The sequence below is a fragment of the Oryza glaberrima genome, chromosome 1, assembly GCF_000147395.1.
Source record: "Oryza glaberrima chromosome 1, OglaRS2, whole genome shotgun sequence".
Classification (NCBI taxonomy): domain Eukaryota; kingdom Viridiplantae; phylum Streptophyta; class Magnoliopsida; order Poales; family Poaceae; genus Oryza; species Oryza glaberrima.
The window spans coordinates 24,207,971-24,235,074 of NC_068326.1; the positions used below are offsets into that span (position 1 = coordinate 24,207,971).

At 40.0% G+C, this 27,104-nt stretch overlaps 5 protein-coding genes across 9 annotated transcripts; 2 read left to right on the forward strand and 3 right to left on the reverse strand.

Moving 5' to 3' along the window:
• Window positions 1–1,288: 1,288 nt before the first annotated feature.
• LOC127768447 (uncharacterized) lies at window positions 1,289–8,442 on the forward strand. 2 transcript variants are annotated; one of them, XM_052294037.1, is made up of 21 exons: window positions 1,289–1,601; window positions 2,889–2,968; window positions 3,164–3,250; window positions 3,937–3,987; window positions 4,072–4,189; window positions 4,351–4,407; window positions 4,498–4,562; window positions 5,037–5,120; window positions 5,224–5,274; window positions 5,357–5,419; window positions 5,499–5,545; window positions 5,638–5,716; window positions 5,850–5,912; window positions 6,246–6,335; window positions 6,417–6,455; window positions 6,539–6,766; window positions 6,857–6,942; window positions 7,035–7,083; window positions 7,171–7,251; window positions 7,344–7,437; window positions 7,873–8,442. In XM_052294037.1, the coding sequence occupies exons 1-21, from the start codon at window positions 1,484–1,486 to the stop codon at window positions 8,049–8,051; spliced, it is 1,809 nt and encodes a 602-aa protein (XP_052149997.1). In that variant the 5' UTR covers window positions 1,289–1,483; the 3' UTR covers window positions 8,052–8,442. The 2 variants fall into 2 exon arrangements, with proteins under 2 accessions (XP_052149997.1, XP_052149990.1); XM_052294030.1 differs by having other exon boundaries at window positions 3,937–4,189.
• Window positions 8,443–9,720: 1,278 nt separating this feature from the next.
• Window positions 9,721–13,925, reverse strand: LOC127768464 (membrane-bound transcription factor site-2 protease homolog). Of its 4 annotated transcripts, none has more exons than XM_052294048.1 (10): window positions 13,803–13,925; window positions 13,045–13,110; window positions 12,567–12,633; window positions 12,210–12,284; window positions 12,034–12,158; window positions 11,724–11,871; window positions 11,353–11,430; window positions 10,846–11,277; window positions 10,392–10,721; window positions 9,721–9,935 (listed from the first exon to the last, which is right to left on the reverse strand). In XM_052294048.1, exons 1-10 carry the CDS (start codon window positions 13,901–13,903, stop codon window positions 9,759–9,761), a joined length of 1,599 nt encoding a protein of 532 aa, XP_052150008.1. In that variant the 5' UTR covers window positions 13,904–13,925; the 3' UTR covers window positions 9,721–9,758. The 4 variants fall into 4 exon arrangements, with proteins under 4 accessions (XP_052150008.1, XP_052150016.1, XP_052150024.1 ...); XM_052294056.1 differs by having other exon boundaries at window positions 12,034–12,137; window positions 13,803–13,924; XM_052294064.1 differs by lacking the exon at window positions 12,567–12,633 and having other exon boundaries at window positions 13,803–13,858.
• Window positions 13,926–14,087: 162 nt separating this feature from the next.
• LOC127768489 (actin-related protein 2/3 complex subunit 2A) lies at window positions 14,088–18,626 on the forward strand. The gene is made up of 10 exons (XM_052294079.1): window positions 14,088–14,389; window positions 14,473–14,539; window positions 15,170–15,377; window positions 15,914–16,083; window positions 16,264–16,341; window positions 16,631–16,763; window positions 16,847–16,938; window positions 17,548–17,604; window positions 18,087–18,158; window positions 18,229–18,626. Exons 1-10 carry the CDS (start codon window positions 14,328–14,330, stop codon window positions 18,250–18,252), a joined length of 963 nt encoding a protein of 320 aa, XP_052150039.1. The 5' UTR covers window positions 14,088–14,327; the 3' UTR covers window positions 18,253–18,626.
• Window positions 18,627–18,792: 166 nt separating this feature from the next.
• LOC127768505 (uncharacterized) lies at window positions 18,793–19,610 on the reverse strand. Its single transcript, XM_052294101.1, has one exon. It carries the CDS (start codon window positions 19,219–19,221, stop codon window positions 18,793–18,795), a length of 429 nt encoding a protein of 142 aa, XP_052150061.1. The 5' UTR covers window positions 19,222–19,610.
• Window positions 19,611–19,733: 123 nt separating this feature from the next.
• Window positions 19,734–23,772, reverse strand: LOC127768497 (cytosolic isocitrate dehydrogenase [NADP]). The gene is made up of 15 exons (XM_052294088.1): window positions 23,594–23,772; window positions 22,825–22,868; window positions 22,597–22,706; window positions 22,298–22,335; window positions 22,125–22,202; window positions 21,971–22,024; window positions 21,791–21,892; window positions 21,615–21,700; window positions 21,433–21,536; window positions 21,231–21,299; window positions 21,039–21,154; window positions 20,884–20,918; window positions 20,591–20,733; window positions 20,257–20,382; window positions 19,734–20,136 (listed from the first exon to the last, which is right to left on the reverse strand). The coding sequence occupies exons 1-15, from the start codon at window positions 23,640–23,642 to the stop codon at window positions 20,052–20,054; spliced, it is 1,239 nt and encodes a 412-aa protein (XP_052150048.1). The 5' UTR covers window positions 23,643–23,772; the 3' UTR covers window positions 19,734–20,051.
• Window positions 23,773–27,104: the final 3,332 nt, after the last annotated feature.

Below are 27,104 nucleotides of genomic sequence, written 5' to 3' on the forward strand. Positions count from 1 at the left end.
TCAAGCTGCTGTCTATCTCTATCACAGTTGGCTTTCTTGGCTGCTAATATGTGGTCCTCGGTGTTCTCGTTCCCATCTTTCTCTCTCTCTTTTTTCTGGAAGAAGCGCGAAGGGCCACGGTTTACCGCCAAACACACAAAAGTGGCGCCAACGACGACGTGCGCACGCGTGGGCGCGCCCTTCTTTCGCGCCAGGAAAGTTTCCAAAGAGGTCAGACCTCTTTCTTATTTTCCTGTGAAAATGAACTAAAGGAATGCAATCCTTAGGAATGTTTCCTTTCATTTCCTATGAATCAAAGATATACATAGGAAAAAATCCATAGGATTGTAAATTCTACAAAAATCCTATGCCAATCCTTTAAATCAAAGGAGCCCTTAGCTTTTCTGAAAATAAACTGCTACTATATAGTAAGAAGGCTGAATTTTTAGTGGCACAAAAAAGAGGAATATCATTAACAAGTGACTAATTAACTATTAATCATTATAAATGTGAAAAGGATTTATTTTATTTTTCAAGATATATATATATATATATATATATATATATATATATATATATATATATATATATATATATATATATATATATATATATTCACAAAATGTATCGTTTAACGTGCCAATAATAAATGAGGGAGTTGCTCATCCAAGTTGCTGAATCAAATTAACTCTAACATAGCAGCTATGTTCTTTTGGAACGCTGGGAACCTAGATTAATTAAGTATTATTACTTAAAAAACTTAAAAATCAATTAATAAGATCTTTTAAAACCTTTTTTATATAATTCATTTAAAATATATATATTTAGTAGTTTGTGAAATGTGTGCTCCAAGCAGACGAGAAGTAGGGAAAGTTACAACGCAGCCTAACGTGGGATAGCGGGCTGCACGCTTACATCCCTACGTGAGGGAGGTTTTAGTATAAATTTCGCATTTCATGGATCGATTTATATAAAAAAAAATTAATTTAATACTCTCTCCGTTTTAAAATATTTGACACCGTTAACTTTTTAGCACATATTTAACCGTTCATCTTATTAAAAAAATTTATAAAATATGTAAGACTATACGTGTACATAAAAGTATATTTAATAATGAATCAAATGATATGAAAAGAATAAATAATTACTTAATTTTTAAATAAGATGAATGGTCAAATATATATTTAAAAAATTGTGTCAAACATTTCGAAACGGAGGGAGTAAGTTGCAGTGAGGACTGTCCCCCTCCAGGCCCGCTGCGCTGAGGCGCTGAGCTGAGGATTGCCTATTTAAAAGCCCTCACCTCGAGTGCTCCTCACATCCCCATTGCAGAACCTCTCTCCCTTCTTGGTTCTTCTTCTCATCTCCTCCCACTCCAGCTCTGCCCCTGAGCCAAGAACTGAGCAGCAGAGAGCTCGTGGTCTCTTTGCCAGCTTCTCCTCAGTCCTCACCAAGCTGTTCTTGCAGAGAAAACATAGCCAAAGAGCTAATTTGAGCTCCCACCATGAAGTACGTGCTGGTGACAGGAGGGGTGGTGAGCGGCCTCGGCAAGGGCGTGACCGCGAGCAGCATCGGCGTCGTGCTCAAGGCCTGCGGGCTCCGCGTCACCACCATCAAGATTGGTTAGCCATTGGTTCTTCTCCCCCTCCGTTTCGTTCATGCCCCGTCTTTTTTTTTGGGGGCATTTCCGGCGCGAGAATGGCCCGCCGCGAGCGTAGAAACCAACAAGGGCGGATTTATTTTCTTTTTCCCCGCGGAAAAGTTTGGATTTTTACGCCTTCCCTCGTCTCGATTGAAATTTGGAACCCACAGGGTTCAGAAAGGAATAGTACTACTACCTTGTTTTTGTCGTTGCAGTTGTGGAGCAAGTGTTGTTTTTGGGGAAAAGGAAGCAGCAGCATTCCCGAATACTTTGGGCGCTGTCTCCTGTCTGTGGCCGCGTGGCAACTGCCAGAGTGAACACGTTTGGTTGCTGGCGAGCTTATACATCGTGATGTTAATTAAGCTGGAAATTTTTCTACAAATAAAGCTGAAATTTGTCTAAAATATTATGCTGAAATAAAATGGGCTCAACGAGCGGCTTTGTGCAATGTTTGAGCTTTGAAGATGTTCTTCAGACATGGCTGCTATGCACAACACAAGTGCATTTGGATGAACACTCACTCGTTTGTCTGTCAACACATTAAGCTTTTGCTTCTCTGTTCGTTATACATGGGTTCTTAGTTCTTACAGTTGTCTATTTCGCGCCATTTTAGCATTTCTTTGTCACTGCCTCTTGTTTTGAGCTACAGACGAGTTAATTATCGGCCGCTTGTACTTAATGTATATCTATTTTTGTTCTGTACATGTGAGCAGACAATCCTGAGTTTTCTACTCATCTGCATCACTATGTTAAACTTTGCATTTCCCCCCTAATTATATGCTTTTGGTGACTCAAGTTTTTCTCGGTGTTTCCATCCACTTTCTGCTCATTAAATATTTGTTTTTTAAGATTTTGGTTACTCGTTATTGTCTTGATGAAGTGGATATCTGATCTTGAGTTGGTGTCACAATCTTAGTTCCTTCAAAGAGACGAAATCTGAAGTTGTTGAAAGCAAGTTTGTCATCTCATCCATTTTTCCTGTAGCGTTTTTGAAGGAAGATATTCGTTTCTTTTCATTAAAACCGATATGTAACATATATTTTTGAGAAAACAATGGCTGAACCATCAACTTCTCCCATACCTCTAACACACTGAAGAAACCATTTACTTCGTACAAGATTTAGCTGCAAGGTCTTTATAGTACAAGAAGTTGGTGAACGCACTGAAGAAACCATTTAGTTCTCTAACTTCTGTTTCCTGAAGAGTCAATTAGTACCCCCTGCTCTCAATTTCTTACCTATTCTCATTTATGGCTACCCATCTGCAGACCCATACCTCAACACTGATGCTGGAACCATGTCTCCGTTCGAGCATGGTGAGGTCTTCGTTTTGGACGATGGTGGAGAGGTAACTAACTACAAGCCACCCAACGTCTCCCATTTTTGTGCCTCTCTTACCAGAAATTCCATGCTGTTGATGGATGACCATGGCAGTTTTCTGAACATATTTTCTTGTTGCACAGTTCCCATGCTTATTAAAAATGGGTTTTATGGATGTGATCTCTTTGGATAATTGGACTTTCTTTCCTCTTCTTTCTTGAAGGTGGACTTGGACCTTGGAAATTACGAACGTTTTCTGGACATCAAATTGACCCGTGATAACAACATAACCACGGGAAAAATATATCAGGTAACTGAATCTGATAGCCCTTGTCCATGCACAGTCGACAATTCTAATGAACATTGTGTAATCAAGTCAAAAAGTTTTGGTTTGTACTTCCTTTCTTAAGAAGCAGGAGAAAAGTTTTCCCCTTTTTTATACTAAAAAAATTGACAATAAGAAACCAGCATGGTTCATGGGTACCCGCCAGTTATATTGAACGTTTGATTGACTGAATGTGCATGGAGCCCACAAATCTTTATTGAGTCACTTTATGTTTCATCGTAAGATCCACTGCAGTACAATTATGCATGTGCAGAATCATCTGGGCCTCAGTCTGCCACTGTTGTCGGAAGCTACTGATAAGATTCAACCTGTCACATGGTGCTTAATTGTAGAGCCGATGCTTTGTTGGCTGCTTCTGTCATTTGCCAATAAATAATCTTTCTTCTACTGGTTACCTGAATTTTGTACAGGATGAAGATTAGACTAGGTAACTAGGTCTACAACAGTAAAAATACTGTTGAAACCCACCCTAGTAGCAGTTAGCTGTGTTGTTACCATGTAAGTTAGAGTAAATGTAATACAGCTCTTTTGATACGGTTTTTATGTGATTTTTTGTTGATGGTGCCTGTGAAATTCCTTTTTAACATCAACTCTAGCTGCTGATTTCATCCTCTGGAAGTTAATGGCATTTTTTTTAATGCTCAAACCAGTCAGTCATTAACAAAGAAAGGAGAGGAGACTACTTGGGGAAAACCATTCAGGTGTGTGACCAGTATGTGGTGGGAAGCTTTAATGTGAGAAATATCTATGTTTATTACTTAATTTGTCCATATTTTCCTTTTCAGGTTGTGCCACATATTACAGATGAAATTCAAGATTGGATTGAACGTGTAGCGATGAATCCGGTCGATGGTAAAGAAGGACCTCCTGATGTTTGTGTCATAGAACTTGGTGGCACCATAGGTAAAGAAAAAACAATTCTAAATCTGAAATCACAAAATCTTGTACTTCAAACACTCTAGTGTAGTTTATTTCTGCTCAAATGTTCCCAAAGTTGTGTAAGTATGCCGCTGCAGGGGACAAAATCTTTTCGTCGCATAATGACAGTGGCATTCTTGATGCAGGGGATATTGAATCAATGCCCTTTATTGAAGCATTAGGTCAATTTTCCTACCGTGTTGGTGAGAAAACAACTAAATCTTGCCTATATGTTTATTATGGTCTCGGTTTAGTTTCAGTTAACATTTTTCCTACGTCATTCTATGTTGTAGGACCTGGAAACTTCTGTCTGGTCCATGTCAGTCTTGTTCCAGTTTTAAATGTAGTTGGTGAACAGGTAAGTTCTGCTTATCTGAAACAACGAGACATATCAAACATATGAGAGGTTATAATATTTGCAGTTTATTAGGGTTCATGACACGTTTTTAATTATATTAAAAAACATACTTCCTGTTTCCTGTTAAGGATGGTGGTTGTGAGATTTTCAGTTAGTTGACCTTTTCTTTTTTTTTTTCTTTTCTTGGTTGATCTACATCTGGTTGGCTTGTAGATGGCTGTTTTCTCTAAACTCTAGTTTCTGAAAGTAACAATTTGCCTGAATTATAAAGTCTTAATCTTACCTACAGTTGTTTTCACAGAGTTGCTTCTTTTTTTAAAAAAAAAAAAAGAGGTGGCAAAAAGTAGAAAAATAAACAAAAGAACTTTCAATGTACTGAAGTGTTGTTGAGCCTTTCAAAATAGTGTAACTGTTATGTGAACTCGCTGCAGTGTGATGTTCTCTTGCAAATGATGATTTTTTTTTCTCATGTAGAAAACTAAACCTACCCAGCATAGTGTTCGTGGGCTAAGAGGCCTTGGATTGGCACCTGACATTTTAGCATGTCGCAGTACCGAGGTACATTATCTAGTCATTTTTTTTTCATTCGTCAGAGCATTCAGTGGTTCATTTCCTTTTGTCCCAAAAATTGTTATATTGATCATCTCAATGCTTTTGACAGCCACTGGAAGAAAACGTGAAAGCAAAGCTCTCACAATTTTGTCACGTTCCAGTAAGGATAATTCTTGCGGTTTCAAGGTTTCTTTTAGGTTTTATGTCTTAACTTCATGCTGACAATGCAACTTATGTTGCAGGTCTCAAGTATTATTAATCTCCATGACGTTACAAACATTTGGCACATCCCCTTGTTGCTAAGGGTATAATACGCCTATGTTGCAATGCATATATTCAAGTTTCGCATGTTGCATATTTAATCATCTGCAATGGATCTTGTAGGACCAAAGGGCCCATGAAGCTATTCTGAAAGTTCTAGACCTTCAATTGTATGTATTTTCCATGGTTATGTAATAAGTTCATTCATCAGTTCAATGCCTCAAAAAGAAATTCTGATGGCTTCCTTCGTTCATGTATGCAGTGTCGGTAAAGTACCACGAGAACCCAAGTTGGTTGAATGGACCGAAAGAGCCAGCAAGTTTGACAAGTTGAAGGCTACGGTATATATATATTTATTTGTTCACTTCATGTTATTATTGTTGTTATTGGGGTCTTAGTAGAGTTTTACCACTTAGTTTTTTTTTTTTGTCAAAATTTTTGTTGAAAACTGATCATTACTGTGCAATGTTCCAGGTTAAGATTGTGATGGTTGGAAAATATACTGGGCTGTCCGATTCCTACCTGTCTGTTCTAAAGGTCAAGTTACTAATAAATGCCCTTGTATTTGCATCCAAGATCAGCATGATTCTTAATTTGAATTTTCTAGATGATAACTAGATAGACATGACTCGACACATGATTACAAATAGTAAAATGATACTAAGCTAAAAGCATTTAAGTTTATTTAGATTGTATGCCTTTCCAATTCTTTAATTGTGATGTGAACTTATAACTTCATTGTAGGCATGTGCAGGTATTATAAATCATACATGCATGTCTTAAATGTTCAGCTGAATATGTGAGGTTACAAATATATGACAATATTGACTGTTCTTGTTCACTGATTTATCTTAATGACCCTTATTTCAGGCACTTTTGCATGCATCGGTTGCTATGGGAAGAAAGCTTGTAGTGGAGTGGGTTCCTTCCTGTGATCTTGAAGATTCTGCAGCCAAAGAGGTTAGTGCGGTTTGGACTTCAGTGATTTTGTTTTCCTCAATGTAGTTCCTACTAATGTCTTGGATATGTTTATTTGTACAGACCCCTGAAGCCCATAAAAAAGCATGGAAGCTACTCAAGGTTAACACAGTTTACATACTCAAATGGTCCCTTGAATTTTTGATAAGTTATGCTCAGCCATTTGAAGAAAATTTACATTTCAGGGTGCAGAGGGTATACTTGTCCCTGGAGGCTTTGGAGATAGAGGTGTTCAGGGAAAAATTCTTGCTGCAAAATATGCACGAGAAAATAATGTTCCTTATCTCGGCATTTGCTTGGGTATGCAAATTGCAGTGATTGATTTTGCCCGTTCTATCATGAAATTACCGGGTGCAAATAGCACAGAGTTTGACCCAGATACAATGTCACCCTGCGTCATTTTCATGCCAGAGGTAGATTACATTCCCTTTACAGTTTTGGTAACTATTACTATCTATTAAGCATCAGCATTGATCCATATAATTTGCATAACTATTACGTAGGGTTCCAAAACCCATATGGGGGCAACTATGCGGCTTGGATCAAGGAGAACATATTTCCATGCCACTGCATGCAAATCTGCAAAGCTGTAAGATAATAATCCTGGACTTCTTTGCTTGTGTTTTGTATATTGTGCATTTGATGTTTACTATGGATAAATAATGGGATGCATTATCTTAGGTATGGTAATGCTAGATTCGTAGACGAAAGACATCGACACAGATATGAGGTTAGCCAAACAAAAAAAATTCATTCATAGATCATTCCATGTTCCCATTCTTCACTGTATAACAGTGGAGACTTCACTGTTTTTCAGGTAAATCCTGAAATGGTACCAGAGTTTGAGAAGGCCGGACTTTCATTTGTTGGCAAGGATGAGAGTGGAAGACGCATGGAGGTAGAATTGGAAAACAGTTGCTTCAATCTTCACAAAAAGTCTATGCAAAAACATTTTGTATTACTTAACATATGATGCTCTACTCTATGCAGATTATTGAACTACCCAGTCATAAATTTTTCATTGGAGTACAGTTCCATCCTGAATTCAAGTCAAGACCAGGGAAGCCATCTCCACTTTTCTTAGGTAATGCAGTTTTACTCAGACAAATATTCTGATGCTTCTGCTTGCATCTACTGTGTTATGACATCAATTTGTATGAGGATGAAGCTGATGAATGATCGATTTATTTATAGGAAAGAATAAACGTTACATATTATAAACCTAACAAATAGCTTAGAATAAGTGGTCTAAGCAATGTGAATACAAAGTTTTTGGAGACATTGTAATTTTGGAAGCATGGCAAGGATAATCGCAAATAATCCCAGCCAGAACGGGGTCTTAACCTCTACTATGATGCTTGTGTAGTGATGTACCAAATATGGCCAAGGAACATTGTTTTCAGTTTCATATTCACTGCGGTTGTTCATTTCGATTCTCCATGATTGACTTTATTCTGTATATGAAAGGTGCAGGCAAAAGCTCCTTCTTTTTGAACTAACATTGCATCTCTGCTAACAGGATTAATAGCAGCAGCATCTGGACAACTAGAAACTTTGCTCCAACCAAGTTCCAACATTGTCAATCCAAATCCTATGCCCAGATTTCCCATTCCCAAAAAGACGATTTACCATGCCAAGAAGCCACTGGACAGCTTGGTAAACGGATACTTTGCAAATGGCAACGTCATCCACACTTGATTAGCAGTTGTGCAAATCCTAAGCGAGGCCTTGTTTGAGATTTGTTTCTACGGTTTTCTGCTTGAACCCTAATCTTTTCTTCTTCTTCGTTTTCGTGTTTTTTTTTTTTTGGCTTTGTATTTGTCTCTGCTCAACTGAGAAGGCTAAGAGTTGCAAGCTCCAGATACACGGTTCCCATGTTTTAAGAGGAAACGTCCTCCGGTCATGTTGAAGCAAAGTTTAGCTATAGGGTGGTGTAGTGTGCTGTTTATTTCCTGCTGAGGCCTCAATTAAGGCTGGAAATGTATTGGTAGCTTTAGTATAGCCTGGCATCTCAACTATTTGTACATTGGGAAAAAAACCTACCTAAGTACTGAATATACAAATGCTTGGCCAAGATTGCTTACTTCAATGAAGAGTTGGGCATCTCTGTATCCTTTTCTTTTAACAGCAGGCGATCTGAGACATGAATATGCTAAGTACTACCTCTGTCGATTATGGGGATGCACCTGGATATTATCTGGATACAATACGTTCCAAAATCCCTTATATTTTAGACGGCAATACTAATATTTTAGGACAATCGTTTCTCACTGTGCATGGCCTATTGCATGGTTTCCCAGGGTGATTTTTGATGCAGTTGCCTATTTAATGAATCGACACGCTATTGTAATGTAGTGATAGATTGGTGCGATTAGTTGAAGTGTGACGTAGTTTTAGGCAAAAATGTCAAGTAAAACTGTAAATGTACTCCCTCTGTACCCAGTATTAGATGATGTCTACTCTGATATAGTACTACTAGGTTTAGATTCGTAGTAATAGGTAGTGTCTAATCGGTTACTATGGTTGTGTTTAGATTCCTACTTAGGGTGTGTTTGGTTCCGAAGTTTTTTTCCAAACTTCCAACTTTCCATCACATCAAACATTTCATACACACACAACTTTTCAGTCACATCGTCTCCAATTTCAACCAAATTCCAAACTTTGGGCCAATCTAAATTGCGAGACGAATCTTTTAAACCTAATTACGCCATGATTAGCCATAAGTGCTACAGTAACCCACATTTACTAATTACGGATTAATTAGGCTCAAGATTCGTCTCGCAGTTGACAGTCTAAATCTGTAATTTGTTTTGTTATTAATCTACGTTTAATACTTCAAATGTGTGTCAAATACGTCAAAAAAAAATTTGGCACCGAACTAAATATGGCCTATATTTTGGGATGGAGATGGAGAGAGTACACTTATTTTCCTATTGTTTAAAATTTAAACATTTGCCTAGTTGATCAGAAAGATATGCCTGCAATGACGATTTGTTCTCTAAATAAAGTGCACCAAATTTAGAATCATGACAATAACAGTTTGACATGTTCACTACCAAAATCAAACAGATCTCCACCGAAACATGTTGAGATCAATTGAAATTTGATATTCCCGTTTTAACTTACAACAGTGAGGTGCATACCCACAAACCCACTCATATCTTGGGTCAAAATATTCTACAAGCATGAGGGCTCGGGAATTGTCTAAATTTTAATCATAAACTCACTAAAGTTAAGGCCACTTTGTTCTGTAACAATGCTGGCCTGCAATTTTGTCAGGAGACTAGGAGAGCATCCGTCTTACATATTACCAGTATTGTGTATGATCTCATACAGTTGATCAGATCTATGGTATTATGATAAGATAAACTCAAAAAAAAATAGAGACATTTCCATATAAAGGAGTTATACAAAGCCATAATATAGTGTCATGGAATACAGGGTTCTTGAGAACAAAACAATGGACAAGATCGTCCACAAAAAGCGGCAAACCTTAAGAATATTGCGCTGCTGTCTCCGAGTAAACCAAGAAAAGTAGCTTAACATAGTCTCCAAAATCGCTTCCCCGTCAAGAAAGTACACCTGCAGCGTTTCATGGTTAGGTGCTAAAAAAAGTACTATACTGTGCACGCAGTATGTTACTTTAATGCAGTGTAAATTTAAGCCAGGTGCTACAAAATCGAAGTGACTTCAGAAAAGAAGAGCATAGAAAGCTAAGCATTCTGTAACCAATTGATTTGTATATGTTGGGGTTTCAGAAGAATACAAGGAGGAGCTTAAGCAAATAGCAACAACAATAGGCCAAACGGCAGGTTTCTAGCAAATATCAGTACTTCAAGGGTTTCAGCTTTCAACTTTCAACTATCATATCATGCATGTTTTTACTTTTCTCAAATTATTTGCCAAATTCCTTTGCTGCAAAGAATAAGATAAAAAAAGAAGGAAATCCTACATGTAGGGCAATGTCATGAGGCACTGAGGCATGATGTGAGAATGTAAGATGAACAATAAAGAATGAAACTTCAATAGAGAACATACTGGTAAGCAATTGACTACAGCCAATGCTGCAGACACACGAAATAAACAATTTAAACCATCTTGTAAGATACGAGGAACATCTGCAATGAAAAGCAAGAGAGGCCATCGAGGTCGGTAAGAGGATAACTTAATAGAATGTGCTGCTGATAACAGATCACCCGCATAAACAAAAGTTCCCTGGCAAGGACCCAATCCAGGGTTATTATTTCCATCATGCAGCAATGATGAGTTCCTTTCTTTCTGTAAGCACTCCAAAGAATAAGGTCTGGCATAAGAGATCTCTATCCATGAAATCCCAGGGCCTAGAACAGGCACCAAACAGTACTCATCCTGTCAGAATCGATCAAAAAATGTATAAATAAGAGAAAGGTAATGCAAAAGGATAAGCGATACTATAATAAGGAACCAATCCTCCAGGATTATTCCTAAGGGCTCTAATTCAGTGTTATTTTACCTCCAAACATGCAAAGTTGCTTCTGCCATCTTCGGCCCCCCGCCATCCATTTCCACATTTTTTAAGCTTGACAACATCTTTTGCAATCAAACAATATTTGTCTTCAACTTCCTTCTTGCCAATACCTTTCTCACTCATTCTTTGAAAGGCTACCAGATCATCTGGGCAAGATAGCTTGTCATTTATCTGCCAAAGATTCTTGCTTGCATCCATCCATGAGTTGGGAACACAGTAACCCTTTCTAGAACCAGTGGCACGATAGCCTTCAGAGCCTTCAAGGAGATCACGGCTGCTTATTTGTACTACATTGTCCTGAGTAAGCATTTTCATCCATTCATCAGCTCTTGTTATGTTCAATCCATCCACAGAAAGGATAAAATTGTGAGCAGACAAGTATCCTGACAGAGGAGATGCTTCTGGGACTCCTGTAATCTGTTCTGACAGCCTTTTAGAACATGAAGGATCATGGAGATCTAAATAAGGACAAGTTCAAAGAAACAGACTTACCATAAGACCACCAGTCACAAAGAGAGGATACAGCACCACAGGTAGTAATAATGCCATGATGACACATACTCCACATAACTATTAGACATGAAATCATAAATAAACATCATTATGAATGAACGTGCTTACAAAAATATGATAAGAAGCTGCAGCAGTAATGCAGAACTGCCGAACTGGCATTTCTCAAATGTGCTCCTTTTTTTAATTCACAACTTCTGGTCTCTATAGGTTAGCATGCATGCCACAAATACTGAAAATAGATGGAAATGCGCTTTAAAATTAAAAAGAATAGAAATATATGGTCAAATAAAATCAAGATATTTTACTTCTTTTTTAAAAAAAAATAATCCATGCACGCCAGCGTTACTTACCATAACATTATGCCAAATCCCTGCACAATAAATCCGAAGCATAGAAAAAAGAGGTAAATTTTGCAGCTGGTCACAGTTCAGAGCAATTAATGCCCCAGGAAAAAGTGCAGCTACGAATACCGCAACATACTCAATCTGTATGCCCTCGCTGTTGCATATTTAGCAATGAATGTGTCAGCAATGTGCGAAAGGAATACTGTAAGCGGGTGAAAGTTAATATTGTAAGTCAACATATAAAGTATGCCTTCTGCAAATGAATGCAAACACATGCAGAACATCTCGTAGAAAATGTAGGTCAGCAAATAAGGACCTTGCAGCTGCAACAGCATGTCCAAATTCGTGAAAAGCAATAGAAAAAACTGTTGATGCTATGATTGCTGCGATGTCCATTATTGATATGCCAAAGCTGGAAGCCTGCAATAGATTAAGGGCATGCTGAATGGTTGATGTTAGAAGTTGAAAAATGAAGGGACAAATTGTACTCACCAGTAGATTTTGTAGCCAGGTACTAAATGACCGACCACTGAAATAAACTGCACCAATTGAGTCCCACAATAGCATCTGAAACATGCAACAGACCACAGTACATAAACGTGCACATTTCAAGGCAAGTACAACATATGAAAGTTTCCAAAATTTTAAAGAAAGGATGAAGACCACTACTATCCCAGTGATATCCTACACAGTTCATAAAAACAAATGTCGAGATTGATAGGGTGTGCTGGCTGTTCTAACGATTTAAGCAACAATGTCAACAGATTCATGATATAGGTAAGGTAATGAACATTTTTTAGTTGGCATACGTATTTCAGAGTATTGGTAATTATTCGACACTGAACTTACCACTGATATTCCAACTAAAGCAACAACAGAGAAATAAACCCCTGCAGAAAACCATGCTCTCATGTATCTGCCAAAAAGAAAGTTAACTAATTTACCATAACTTCAAATATCTTGCCATCAGCATAGTGAGCAGCAAGGAAACTATCAATATGGTTACCCCATCAGATTACACCTCCCCAAAGGGGCATGAGCTAAAACTTTCAGTAACAGCGAAGAAATTTAACTCCAAATGGTACAGATGGCTCCTAGAGTGCATTTTTTCTCATTCTTTTTAAAGAAAAGAAACCTTTGCATCTTATGTACAAAAATGAAATAAGGTGCTAACTTGGCTATATTCTTGTTTATAGTATGTAAAAGTCCATGGGTAATTATATAAATATATTCCTCTTTTCGCGGGGAAAAAGGGTACAATATGCACATCAAAGAAACACTGAGTAATTAAAGAAGATAAAAGGTCAAAAGTTAAGATAAAGCATACCTAGCATATCTCCATCCCAAATTAAATATGATGTCATTGAAGGAATATATTTTGCAGTCACAGTACCTAAATTTTGTATAAGCACAGTAAGTGAATATAATAATCATTGCCTCCACTAATACAAAATGACAGGAGTAAACTGCATTGAAATATACAAGAAATTGAAGAATAAATGAAAGATAAAATACGTGTCCAACATCTCATGCAGTACTATATAGAGTCGAATGCAATTTTTCCATGATAAGCTGATAAGCAGATTTAAAAGGAACAGAGAAACTTGTTGTCCTGAAAATTAAAACCATTCTGCGGATGGCTAGATGCAGGGGAGACAATTCAATTTATCAGGATTAGGGCTGAGGATGAATGGTGTATCCCAACAGCAGGTCTGAACCAGTGAACCCAACAGGATACATCACTGAAATTTGGTAAATCGATACAACACACAAATCGAATTTTCACCAACTGTTGAAAGTGTACTACTAGAAGAATGGAAACTACAACATTGCCAACCCATGTTAAATTTCCAAATCAAGCTTTATAATTTCGCCTAACGGTTGCCCGCATCCTACAAGCTCTAAATCAAGCTCTGCTCTACAAGAAACCAATGTTAAAGTACTGGGAAAATAATTACGAAGAACGCAAGCATAGGCTCGATTTAGCCGCGACTTAGGGTTTGGTGAGGGTAAGAAGCTAACTAGTACTACTAAAATCTGACTAGATCGAGCGGTTTTGAGTCAGTATCTCTCTACTTCACTGACCAGCAAGAGACGGAGTGCTCGGCGCGGCGGGCGGCGGCGCTCGAGGGCAGAACTGGCGGCGCACGGCCGCGCCGCCTGCTGCGGCCGACGCCGCCGATCATTCCAGCGGCGACGGCGACGGCTTGGACACGGCAAGTTTTGGGGGGGGATTAACTGCGCAGAGCGGAAATCTCAGCCGTCCGATTCAGATCGGAGGGTTCATATTAGCGATGGATTCCACTACGCCGACTGCTTTGGCTGATTGGCTCTCGCATTGTCACATTTAGCAAAGGAGCCCCTCCAATTTCACCAGATTTACATCTCCACCCTCCTCCTCCTCGTCTTCTTCCTTTCTCTTCCCATTCTGCTCGTCCGTCTCCGATTCGCAGCCACATCGACAGATCCAGCCGCGCCCCTGATCCAGTGGTAGCTCGAGCGAGGCTGCTATCACGGTGGAGGATTTTCGTCTGATTCGAGGAGGAATCGGTCGGGTCGAGCAGCGTAGCGGAAGAAGAAAGATTGGTCGGAAGGAGGCGAGAGGTGGGGATGATACTTCTCCAGTCGCCGTCCAGGTTCCTGCTCCAGATCCTGCAGGATCGCGTCCTCAGGTACGTCGCTGCGCGGCCGACCATCCCCTTTTCTTGATCCCGCTCGTCGCCCTTAGCTCATGCGGGTTTTGTGTGGTTTGCAGTGGCGACAAGGGCGTGGACATCGATTGCCACACGGTGGAATTCGACGATGTGCGGTATCATATCCAGGTAAGTAGTACCGTACTGCCGAATCTGGATATCCATTCTTGTGTGCCGCCTTAAGATTTAATGTTAAAATTGAGCTTGCTATCTATACATTGCTGCATGTGTAGAATGTGTTATGCTATGTTAAATATTTCGGTGCAGAGCTTCGTTCAGTTATTGGTATGTTGTATGCACGAAAATAATACCAGGAACACCTGAACTAAAGAACTGACCTGTTTTCTGGTGCTGAATTGCTCCAAGATCTCCTGCTATCCAAGTCATTGTTGCTACTGTGGTAATGAAATTGTTCTATAATAATTTGGTAAAATTGGCATCATATATTGGAGTGGATTGTATTTCACCTTCTAATCAAGATAATGAGGCTGCCCGCATATCTTTTGTATAAGCAGCCTTCCATAATATTGGTGATCATTTTCACTTATGAGCATATAATATTATACCTTGCTTGGAGGGTTCTGTATTTCACCTTTAATCAAGATAAACTCCTTAGAAGCTTAATTATCATATTTCCTTTTTCTTTTATGAATTTATTGAACTCTTAACATTACTTCATTATACATGTTTTGGGTGTTGGGATCAACTATTACCAGCTTCATATTTGATTTCCTAATGAATGCTGGTCTTTGGTTCCAGTTTTCTATGAGGAATCCAAAGGTAATGGTGCTATCAGTAGCATTGCCCCTCCCACCTCCTGAGGCCATGCTATATGATGGACTTCCACTTGGTGCTATCGAGGCAATAAAGGCAGCTTATGGACCAGTCGTTCAAATTCTTGATCCTCCAAAGGATGGCTTTGATCTCACAATGAAGATAAACTTGACAAAGCTTCCGCCAGATGAAGGTTCTAGAGTTCCCTTTCCAAGGTTACCATTGTCTTGTTGTGCTACATGATTGAATTAGATGATGGTTCTATGTACCTTGAGATGTCATCCATTGATAGAACTTTGGTGCAAGCTAATGGTTAGAAATGGATTCATCGTTTACAAATAGATGCTTTACGAAAATGTCAAATATGTTATGTATAGTGCATTTAATTATCATGGGCTTCTCAGACCATAAATTGGCTAATTGTAGAATCTTTTAGCTATATGGATTGATTTTGATGCCTTCTGTAAATGAAAGAGAAATGGAAGTCAGTAGGTTTTGGGCAGTCCATTGAACAAGTCCATTTCTTGTTGATAGAAGGAATTCTCATATTTCTGTTATACTGTCAGACTTCATATATTTGCTTGTAGATACTTGCACATATTCTTCCAAACATGGTAATGGATCAAATTACTGTTTGTGATTATTTATTTTGGTCAGGCCTATCAAAATCATGGAATCTCTATGTGTATCTTGTAACCATTATCCGGCTAACACTTTAATGTATTCCAGAGCAAAGGAATGCTGTCTTGACTCAAATTGCATCTGTGAGAGAGGTGGTGCTGGGTGCACCACTGAAACTTCTGCTGAAGCATCTAGCTTCAAAGACGGTGGCTCCTAATGTTGACAAGCTTGTTGCTCTTGTTCACCGTCCTAATGAATCCTTTTTCGTTGCTCCCCAGGTATAAATTTGAGAACTCCTATAATTGTATCTATCATACTTCAAAGCATAGTTTTCCTTTGGCAATGAACAGCTAGGTAGGTTCTTAGATATATCAATCTAGATTAATCTATTTAAGAGTTATGTATTTGACGTTTACTTTCAGTTCATACAGTCCATGAGATTAATTTCTTTTTCACAGGCAGACAAAGTTACAGTAGTATACCCTATGAGGTTCCAGGATTCCATTGATATAGTTTTAGCAACTTCCTTTCTGCAGGTATTTTGGACACTTCCTTCTTATCTCTTTTATCTGCTTCAAGCAATTCATTTTGTAGTTTTTTTATGATCATTTATAGACATCTTCAACAAACCGATCTTTAGGCATTTAGCACTACTTTCATTAAGACTTGAACGGATATATGCCTTAACTTAATGGTTTTGTGAAAGTTTGTCTTGAGGCCATTTCTTGATGGCATAACCATATTATGAGAAGCAACTTATGGAAGGACACAATATGATGGGGCAGCTCTGCCTATTTTGTTTTAAACTTTTCTGGTTAAATCTAGGAATTTGTGGAAGCAAGGCGGACTAGCGCTCTTAACAACGCCCCTTCCTGCTTGTGGTCTCCAGTACCACCTCTTGAGTTAAAAGGAGTACCTTCTGATGCACTAAATGCAAATGCCGGTTTTGTTACTTTTGGTAATATGCATTTAAGCGTTTTCTTCTGTTTTTCTTTTCTATTGAAGACCCCTTTTTTGTCTCACTAACTCATCTTTATGCAGTTGTTTTCCCGCGGCATGTTGAGGGTAAAAAATTGGACAAAACAGTTTGGAGCTTGTTGACTTTTCATGCTTATGTAAGCTACCATGTGAAGGTAAGGTCCTTTTTTCTTATGTTGGCTGATCCATACTTCTCAATTAATCAAGTCCGTGCATCTGTCATCCATAATTGTGAATCAACCAATTGCATCCAATGCGCAGATTTTCCATCAATGGGTTAAATTTGGCTTAGTGAAGATGAAAATCCATTGTTTAATACTGAGCTCCACTGTTATGGACTATTTCCAAGAAGATAATATTCTTTTGGTTGCAAATGGCCCCAAGGAACACACTATTTGGATCTTTTGACCAGATTCCTGCCAAAATACCATCAAATTTTCCTAAGTCTATTCTGGGTGAATTTTTTTTCCAAAGATGAAAAATATCTGATTTGCCCAAGACAGCTGATATTGCTATTGCAGAAAGCCACCTTGGAACAAATTGGAACATTTTTCTTAAGCCACCTTCAGCATGGGATTTTAAGATTTTCATGATTCAGTAGTTGACACGGTACTTTATTGGGACATATTTTAACCTTGCCACAGTTCTCTTGTGCTCGCTTGTGAAACATTTCTCTTTGGCTTATATACATGATTTTTACTCTTCCATGACTTGTGGTTTTTAACTTCACAAGTTCTCAGTCCCTTCTGTTTCCTGTATGGCAGTGTTCTGAAGGATTCATGCACACCAGGATGAGACGTAGAGTTGAGACGCTGATCCAGGTAATACAAACATATCCGTACTAAATTGATTTCCTTCAATATATCCTATGGATTATTTGTTACCTTTATTCAGCACCTTTCGCTCTCAGCTTTGAGTGGTTGTGTAGCGGCAGATGCGGGTTTAGTATCATGAAACAAATAGACTACAAATCATTGCTGTTAATTTCAGTTTACTGGTTTTTCCTTGCTAAAAGGCTGAAAGCTGGTGATGCACCGAGACCACCTGAAATAAACTGATAGGCCATATCACTCCATGCCTTAAACTGAGTATATTTAGTGTGCTAGGAAATTGGTCATGACGGTTTTCGGGCTTTCAAAGAAACTAAATTACGATTGCTCGCATCTAATCGATAACTATTTGAGAGCTACTGCTATGATTCATGGAGGTAATCATGGTATCATGTTGTGAAATAACATAGTGACTTGTCCCATGAAGAACAGCACTGCATAACTATTGTTTTGCTGATCGACCTTACGTGCAGGCTTTGGATCGTGCAAAATCTGATGCAGAGAAGTTGAAGAAGTTGGTGAATGGTGGATCTTTCAAAAGGCTGGTTTGTGCAAATACCTTGAATTCGTGCTTAAACCCATCTTTTCTTTCACTGATTAAGACTCTCCTCGCAGAGCTTGAAGAATGACGGCAACTAGCGTCAGCGAAGATGCTGTCGGTGTGTCAGTAGAAGACCTTTTATATCCTGGGACCATAGAGCCGCAGCTGGTGAAACAGAATCAGCATCCGGCTGTTCATCGCTTGTTTTTTTTTTTCCGGGAGGATATTCTACCTTGCTGAATTGAGGGTGAGGAATAGATTAAACTGAATTGACCTTAGTGACTTGCGACACCATAACGGCGTATCTCCTGAGGACGCTCATTTCTTGTTGGCCCTCCTACATCGATCCATCTTTCTACACTTCCTTCTATGTTTGTTGATTGATCCATCGGCCCAAGTCAGTCTAGGCTATTATGAGTTCGATTTTGTAAAATATTGTTTTCTATAGCCTGTCAGATGATTGTTATTTTCATTGTAGCTGTGCTGAAATGGAAACTCAAGAGCAGTTTTATTACATCATTATTGTTACAGGCTCACACACATGGTGCTCTTACAAAAAGAAGAACACTCTAGGCGCACGTACAACAACAAAGTAGCAGCACCATTCTTTCTACCGCACGGTCTTCACGTGAACGATATCACGCGCCGGTCCCGGTGGCCCCGGCGTCGGCGCCGGCGCCGTGGCCGACCTGCTTGGCGTCGAAGGCGCGGTCGTCCACCTTGCGCGCGGCGGGCTCGTCGACCTTGTCCTGCACCTTGTCGATCTGGATGGCGCCCTGGTCCTCCCGCGAACGCAGGTCCGTGCGCGTGCGGTTCTCCCCGCCGCCCACCGACTCGTACGTCGTCGGCGTCGTCTCGCCCATCGGCTGCGCGCCCTGCGCCCCCGACATTGCTGCAAAAGGCTTGGCTCGGCTGCTGCTTCCTTCCTTTACGCTGAACTCTCGTAGTCTCGTGTGGCTGCTGAGGGTGACGCCTCGCCGGGAGAAGCGTATATATAGCCGGGCTGCGGTGTCGCGCGGGAGGTGTGCTGCGTGCACGTGAGGCGGCGGCACGGCGGCGCGTGGCATGGGTCAGGAGGAACGTGGCGGGACACATCGGCGTCGGCCGCTGGACTCGTGTCGCGGCAGCGCAGCTCAGGCGACCGTGACGTACGATTTGGCCGGCGCCCAGTAGTCATGCAGCAGGATAAACATCACAACCCAAGGTCCGCACATCTGGGATAATGGCCGGCGTGCAGGATGAACCACCTGGCCTGGTTGTTATCCGGCGGGTGAGAGGTGAGAGCGCGTGCTGCCATTTGGGGCATACGACAATGAATAAAGCCACAATGGCACAATCCCAGCACGACAGCAAGTCGATAGGTATAGGCTGATGCGTTACAGTTTGGAAAAATCCTGTGAGTTCAGAAGATATCGTCCCCCTGCACGGCTGGCATGAGGGCTCTGCAAGGCTGAAAGATCATACGCTGCTGCTAGAAGCATTTACAGAAGCTTCACAGTTAAAACCTTACTTCAACCTCTTTACGACAACACAATTAAACTTCGAATTGTGCACCATGCTTCCTTCAGCCCAGATTCCAAGGTACGAATTATCAATCAAGAAATTATCAAACCATCCAAATGAGGAACATAGATAATTTTCCAGTCGGACGCTAACTGATAGGGATAAAACAACTATCAGCAATGACAGATTGTTCTATATATCCTTTATTTGGGAGGTCCCGTCTACGTGATATCAGCATCTATGGACTGCTTGGATCGACAACAATTTGTACCGATGCTGTAAATGTTCATTCAGTCCAGAATGAGAACTCGAATGGTAATGGTGATACAGCCAAAATGACTTTAAAAGAAGGGAAATGAAGCACTGAAGTTGGCAAGAGTATCTTGTAAAAAGCTCAGTTGGCTGCCAGTCTTGACCGGAGCTCCGCAGCAACCGCATCAATGAACTCTTCAGTGTTCAGGTAATGGCTTCTTGTGACGCTACAAGTCAAAAAGGAAAATAAATTAAACAGAATGAGTTCTTTTATCATAGCTACAAAACTTTGCAGAAAAACACAACTGAAGTGCATGAGGCAAAAAAACTGAAACAGCATAACATACTTTGAAGACCCGTGAATAAGAAGAGCAAGGTCTTTGGTCATCTTCCCAGATTCCACGGTTCCAACGCAAGCAGCTTCAAGTTTCAGTGCAAAGTCAAGAAGTCTAGCATTGTCGTCAAGCTTTGCCCTGCAGTGCACAAACAGTGCATTTGCCATGAGTTAATCATCCAACTCAGAGAGCCAGACCCAAGCATAGAACGACATGAGCTACTTCGCTATTTTCGGTATTTGGCGAAACAATAAGATGATGCTAATTCACCATATAGCTGACCAAAGATAATACTTCTAACAAATAATTCCAAGTGCTAGAGACATAAAGTAGGTAGGACTTGTACCTGTGTGCAAGTCCTCTGGTCCAAGCAAAGATTGAAGCAATGCTGTTTGTGCTGGTTTCACCTCCCTTCTGGTGAACACGGAAATGACGGGTAACCGTGCCATGGGCAGCTTCAGCTTCAATTGTTTTTCCATCAGGGCACACCTACATATTAAACAAAGTAGTGTCATATATATTAGGCAGGGTTCAACCAAAATTAAGGCTTTCCACTGTACAGAAGACAACACCCTAAAACAATATATTTAATATTTAGTCATGAACAATAAAGTAGAAGTAATATACATAGTTACATACCAATACTGATGTCATCAAACCCAATGAACCAAAGCCTGCACATTTATAGATCCAGAGAATTATTTAACAGTCAGCATCGTTTATCATGCAACTAGGAAAAAGGATAACATTTTTTGCACATGAAATTCATGGTTCAGAAGTTAGCATATTCGTACCTTGAGCTAAGAAATCACTCTGCACATCTCCATCGTAATTCTTGCAAGCCCACACATAGCCCCCTTCACTCTTAAGTGCATAAGCAACCATGTCATCGATGAGACGATGCTCATACCTACCAGAAGTCAAGATCATGACACATGTGAGAAAAGCTTCTCAGAGAATTTTAAACAACAAAACAAGTTACCTACCATATTCCGGCAGCCTCAAACTTGGATTTCCACCCAGCTTCATAGACCTCCTGGAAAATATCCTTGAACCTGCATCATCAAAAAAATATTACACCAGTTATATATGTCACCTGAAAAGATTAGTCAGATACACAATCATAGCCTGGATACATAAACCAAGATTTGAATAAATAGTAGGTGCAAATGTGCAAAAATGTACTACCTTCCATCATATTTCTTCAGGATTGTGTTTTTGGTGCTAAGATAAAGCGGCCATTTCTTCTCATAAGCAGTTGTCATAGAAGCTTCAGCAAAAGCTCGGATTGACTATAAAACAGTTACAGGAATGGTCAGAAAAATACATTACTTTTCAACTAAAGAAAACTAATATGGAGTTTACAGCACCTCATCAGTGTTGTACATAGACAAAGCAACTCCTCCAGCACCAGTGAAGTTGAACACCTCCAGATCAATCTGCTCGTCCTTTCCCTCTGTAAGAACAGACAGATATAACGAGATCAAATTTTACTCATATCAGTTCAGTGAAGAACAAATAATAAAGTGTAGCCAAGCAACCATACCAAAAACCAGCTTGAGCTTGCCAGGCCCCTTCAGAACTGCATCAGTTGCTCGGTACTGATCACCAAAAGCATGCCTTCCAATGCAAATGGGCTTAGTCCATCCTGGTTTCATCAATGGTTCAATGTTACAGATGAACTTAGTTCATTCAATAAAGAATAGATTCATATCCTCTTAAATACCTGGAACAAGCCTTGGGACATTTTTGCATATAATTGGCTCTCTGAATACAGTGCCTGAAAGGTAAAACGAAAGCGAAATGTCAAAGGTAACAAAAAAGGGAAATGTCAACAGCCAATTTCTGTGTGTTATATCAAACTAATGGTACCAGCATACCATTGATAATATTCCTAATTGTGCCATTGGGGCTCTTCCACATTTGCTTTAGGTTGAACTCCTTAACCCGAGCCTCATCTGGAATAGTGTTGAAATAGAAAGAGATAAGAGTCAAATGAAGAATATATCTTTTTAGCTGCATAAGATAAAAGGCCACTTAATATATCTTTTACCTGGAGTAATCGTCGCACACTTAATAGCCACATTGTACCTGCACGGCATTTGATTAGAAAGATAAGAGATATACAAAAATAGTGAAACATACAAACGGTATAGTTGTACGATAAAAGTGTGTACTATTATAGCTACACATCCAGAAAGGTCCTACGAGTATCTACCACAATACACAAATTGTCGTTTACTAATAATTAAAGATGGACACACCAAACTAAATTCCACACAAATCAATGAAAACAGTGTGATCACAAATTGTCTTCTTAGCACGGACTTTAAAATATCTTAAATTCCTTACTTGAGAGTAGCCTCTGCAGCCTCCACGGTGACCTTGTCATCAGTTGCATCACGGTGGAGAACTCCCAAGTCATAGTACTTAATGTCCAGATCCAAAAATGGAAAGATAAGCTGAAATAAACAAGATTGTCAGCTTACTATATACAAGAGAAAAACAGGAAAAACACACAAAAAAATTAGCAAGTACATCAGATTAATCACAACACAGATAAGGAGATATATTCATTACCTTGTCCTTGATAGACTGCCAGAATATCCTGGTCATCTCATCACCTGGAGTAGGTGAATTACAAATCAGTTAGTTCCATAAGATGAAACAGAGGCTCACTGATATATTATGTGCAAATAATCTCTGACTCATTACAAACACAGTGCCGTATACCCTTAATTCCTGATATACTTATAAGTATGTGCAGTGTTTGCAACAATTTTTCATTAGAGATCTTCCCTTCGTTATATTTAAAAAACAAAGGAACAGTTCGGACGAGTCCTGATGATGTTTGGACATCAAACATGATCAATTGCATATGGAAATAGCCTCACAAAAGTACATAACCAATATCTAAACGACACCCAGAATTCTGGACTCCAAATCCACTATTCAAAATTTTCACATCATGCATCCAATTCACAATACTTTCGTCAGCTGCACATAGATCATCCATCGGGGCATCGCATATATGCATATATCTCTACATGCTTAAATCCGGCCTCTAACACGGCAGCAAATCGTCTCCCGCGTGTCCACAAACTAATACAGCGGCAGCTCGGCTCCACAGAGTGATTACGCGCTAAAATCCTACGCGCACGAACTCGACGCACCATCGCCTAGCCTAAACAAAAGCAACCTCGACGGGAAAACAACAGCGATTTGCCGGATCACGCGGATCTCTCCGCGACACCCACGAACCAAAAAATATCAAAACCCAGCGCATGCGAACGGCGCCTCGTCCGCGGGACAGATCTGCTGGTGCGGAGAGGGAAGCGGGGGATCTAACCGTCCATCTCGACGATGGGGTTGGCGACCTTGATCTTCTCGAACGCCATGGCGGCGGCGGCGGCGGCCGGGTGCGGCGCTGCTTGCCTCGGAGATCGGGAGCCGGTGGGAAGCAGCCGGCGGCGGAGGAGGATGTGGGAAAGGAAGATTGGCACGGGCAGAGAGAAAGATGCGAGCAGTTGGGCGAGCGCATTTAAAGAACAGACGGGTGGGAGGTATGGGTCCCACCTGTCATTGAGACACTACATTTGTTAGTAATATTTTTCGCCTGCATAATTGTTGGTTATGGGATCAGAGCGTGGGGCCCACTTGAATGTGAATCTGGGTGCGTGCGGTTGGTGGGCAATGTAGGGCGATGGACTCCGGCGGCCAAAGCGTTTGGCACGGCGAGTATTATTCGAGGAGTGGTGATTTTTGCAGCGATTAGTTTTGGTAGATGTCTCTTGTTTGACCAATCATTTGGATTAGGTGGTACTAGTAGAAACTCCATTTGGTGTATTGGAGTGTCCATGACGTAAGAGTTACTACTACTATCTGGAGAAATAGTAGTCTCTCTCTCGTGACACCTCGAAATTAATCTCTCTCTCTAATCCTCAGTATTTTTCTTCCCAAATCCAAAAACGGTGTGACCCTGTGAGAGTGTGAGATTGCAATCAAATCCAACAAAATTGATAGCACCCGACACGCAGCGCGTGACCAATCCGCCGCGCACATGCATGGCCGCGCCGTAGTTTAGGCGTTTAACCGTAGCGTTAGCACGTCACGGGTATGAGATTCTCAAATGACATGAACACAACGACTCCACGAGCATTTTGGGCCGGGGAGGTAGGTTATTGTCTGCACCTAGGGCCTGTTCACTTGGTATAGGTGCTAAAATTTTGATAACTTGCCTAAATTTTGGCAGAATTTTTTATATAGTATTCAAAATTTGGCAGCAAACTAAATATAGCCACTTTTTTGGTATCTTTACTAAAATTTGGTAAGGTTGAAAATAACATCAAAGTAAACAGGCCCCTAATTATCGTCACACAGCTCACAAAATGTGTTTGTGTGTAGTACTATCAACGAGGATCCTCTGCATTGCTGTTACAACAAACTGAAAAAAATATGTATAGACTCTACTAAACCTCGCAGCAATTTAATTTTACTAGCTGAAAGCCTCTGATCAGAAATAAAATCGTAAAAACGACCTTTTTGGGCCCCTAATCCTACGTGAAATCCGTTCGTAAAATCAGTTTAGGTGGGACTGAGAACTGAGAAGTAGGCCCACAAGGTAGTGGCCCCATGTGTCAGTATTCATGTGCAAACAACATCAAGTCAATTAACATCTCTATCAAGTGGGATGCAGTCATGCAGCGCAAAGCAAATTTCCCACCTACTCCTACTATTTCCTTCCCAGTTGCCACGTTACCAACTCCATACTCCATACTCCATAACCCATTCCTACGTGTAAAACAAAAACACTGCTCTCCTCTCAAACTCAAAGGGGAAAACGATAGAATGAAACCTCTCAAAAAAAAAGATAGAATGAAAGAAACATTTGTCACATATCTTAACTTATTTCTCTTTTAAACTACTTAGTATAAAACATACTATAAGGACTTATTCAGTTAGAGAGATTTGAAGGGAATTATTCTACTTCTATTGTGTTGTGAAATTATTTCTTCTCAATTCTTTTCGACTCTTTCTTTTTGGGAATTAATCGAACAAACTCTAAATGTGTGTTTCAGAAGCTCTTTTCAGCAACATCATGCCGTTTAGTTAAGCGTAGCTTTCTTATAGTCGAATGACATTCTCTGATTCTTTCAGGTTTTAATTTGTGCTAAAAGGGTTTTACTATAGAATCGCGTGTTCGTCGTGGACAAAATATCTACAAACGGCTAAAGCAATGTCAAAATCATGAAAAGATCACCTGCCCTTTTCATGACAAGCAGCTAGTGTTGGCCACTGCCCAATGGCAGCCCGAAGAGCCAACATGGCAATGACATTTGGAAATTGGATTTTTGAACGATCAACACTCAGCAAGGCACCATTCCCTCAGAAAAGAAAAGGACAACAATAGAATTTATAGCCTTATAACAGAAGATGGACTAACAGAATCTAGCAACACATATCAGATATTATCTAAAGGAAAGAAACTCATGGTCCCCCACATCGCTCCTATGCAGGCAACTCGGGCGGCGACCACGACCCTCCCTTCACTACTCACTATCGCCGGAACTGGTTGCCGGAATCCATGCAGCGACGAGGATGGTGGCGCCGAGGCCTCCTCTTTTCCCCGAGCTCTTGAAGTTTCATACGGTAGAAGGTCTAGCAATGGTCGTTGTCCGAGGCAAGCTGGAGTTGACGATGACAGCGGCACGATGAGTTGTAGGCGACTGCAAAGGCAGAGGCAAGAGGTGTAGGGAACAGCTGGGTCTAGTCTCCCATAGTTAGATCCGGCCTCCCTCAGATGGTGCTGACGACAGCAGTGGTAGAGATGGCAATGGCAAAGCTAGTAGATGGCCAGTGAGGTGATGGTGCAAGTGGTAGATCTAGTAGAAATTTATTGTCGATATACCAACCGGTGCCACTGAGAGAAAAATAAATAAATTAGGTTTACAAATAGATTTCAATAATTGCTTTCTCTTTATGTGTTGGTTTTTATTTCAGTCTTTTTAATGTTGTCTGATTGTTTGATCTCTTTGAGATAATATTGTAATAAATGGTTGTAACTTTTTGAAGCAGATGTCGGGATTTATTTCATTAAAAAAAGCATACACGGTTTTGTTGAAATGTATTCTTAAAAAAATGTGTATCATCGAAAGCCCAAAATCAGACCTATACAAATAACATATTTTAAATTCATATGCTCGTATTTACGGCTAATTATTCTTTCAGGAGTAGGCAATGTACCCATCGACAGCGAGGTGCCCGTTGTGACTTCGTCAATCTCAAGATATGCCGGTCCAGTCTTCCGGAGATGCTCAGAGAGGTAGGGTGTGCGCGCATGTTCACCGGGAGAAGTGTGCAAGCATTATGGATGCATGCATTTGTACTTTAAAAAAAAACAGCACCCAACACCACACTATAATATGTATTTACTTGTTTTCTATAGCGATAGTAATCTTTTTACTTGATGATTCGAACCAACAAATTAGTTCAATTTCGTTGTTCCAATTAATATCTGTCCAGTTTCGCTGTCCTTCTAATCAAATATGTCCGGTTCACTAACCGCAGTGTTCATGTGACATTTTTTCGTGAATCAATTAGAAGTACGATTGTTCGATTTTTTTTTTTCGCTAAAACATACTGCTATACATGGCAAAAAGTTAAATCCTAAATATAAAAAGGTACCAAACCATAATAAATCATTATATAGTAGGAGCAAATATTAATATTTTTCCTATACTTGGTGTATCATAAAATTATTATATAGTAGGAGTAGATAATATTTTCCCTATACTCTATGTACATTTTTCCAGGAGTTGATAGACTCCACATGAATACACAACACTCTTGTGCTCTCCCTC

What these genes read in the sequence shown, in the direction of transcription:
- LOC127768447 (XM_052294030.1), top strand. Translation starts at nt 1,484, where the DNA reads ATGAAGTACGTGCTGGTGACAGGAGGGGTGGTGAGCGGCCTCGGCAAG. An exon ending in CACAATTTTGTCACGTTCCA is followed by an intron (nt 5,275 to 5,356) that starts GTAAGGATAATT and finishes CTTATGTTGCAG; the next exon opens with GTCTCAAGTATTATTAATCT. An exon ending in CCTACCTGTCTGTTCTAAAG is followed by an intron (nt 5,913 to 6,245) that starts GTCAAGTTACTA and finishes CCCTTATTTCAG; the next exon opens with GCACTTTTGCATGCATCGGT.
- LOC127768464 (XM_052294048.1), bottom strand. Translation starts at nt 13,903, where the DNA reads ATGATCGGCGGCGTCGGCCGCAGCAGGCGGCGCGGCCGTGCGCCGCCA. An exon ending in CATGCTGTTGCAGCTGCAAG is followed by an intron (nt 11,872 to 12,033) that starts GTCCTTATTTGC and finishes AATATGCAACAG; the next exon opens with CGAGGGCATACAGATTGAGT. An exon ending in GCAACTTTGCATGTTTGGAG is followed by an intron (nt 10,722 to 10,845) that starts GTAAAATAACAC and finishes CGATTCTGACAG; the next exon opens with GATGAGTACTGTTTGGTGCC.
- LOC127768489 (XM_052294079.1), top strand. Translation starts at nt 14,328, where the DNA reads ATGATACTTCTCCAGTCGCCGTCCAGGTTCCTGCTCCAGATCCTGCAG. An exon ending in CCTTTTTCGTTGCTCCCCAG is followed by an intron (nt 16,084 to 16,263) that starts GTATAAATTTGA and finishes TCTTTTTCACAG; the next exon opens with GCAGACAAAGTTACAGTAGT. An exon ending in GTGGATCTTTCAAAAGGCTG is followed by an intron (nt 18,159 to 18,228) that starts GTTTGTGCAAAT and finishes CTCTCCTCGCAG; the next exon opens with AGCTTGAAGAATGACGGCAA.
- LOC127768505 (XM_052294101.1), bottom strand. Translation starts at nt 19,221, where the DNA reads ATGCCACGCGCCGCCGTGCCGCCGCCTCACGTGCACGCAGCACACCTC.
- LOC127768497 (XM_052294088.1), bottom strand. Translation starts at nt 23,642, where the DNA reads ATGGCGTTCGAGAAGATCAAGGTCGCCAACCCCATCGTCGAGATGGAC. An exon ending in AATTAGGAATATTATCAATG is followed by an intron (nt 22,025 to 22,124) that starts GTATGCTGGTAC and finishes TTTACCTTTCAG; the next exon opens with GCACTGTATTCAGAGAGCCA. An exon ending in CTATGTACAACACTGATGAG is followed by an intron (nt 21,537 to 21,614) that starts GTGCTGTAAACT and finishes ACTGTTTTATAG; the next exon opens with TCAATCCGAGCTTTTGCTGA.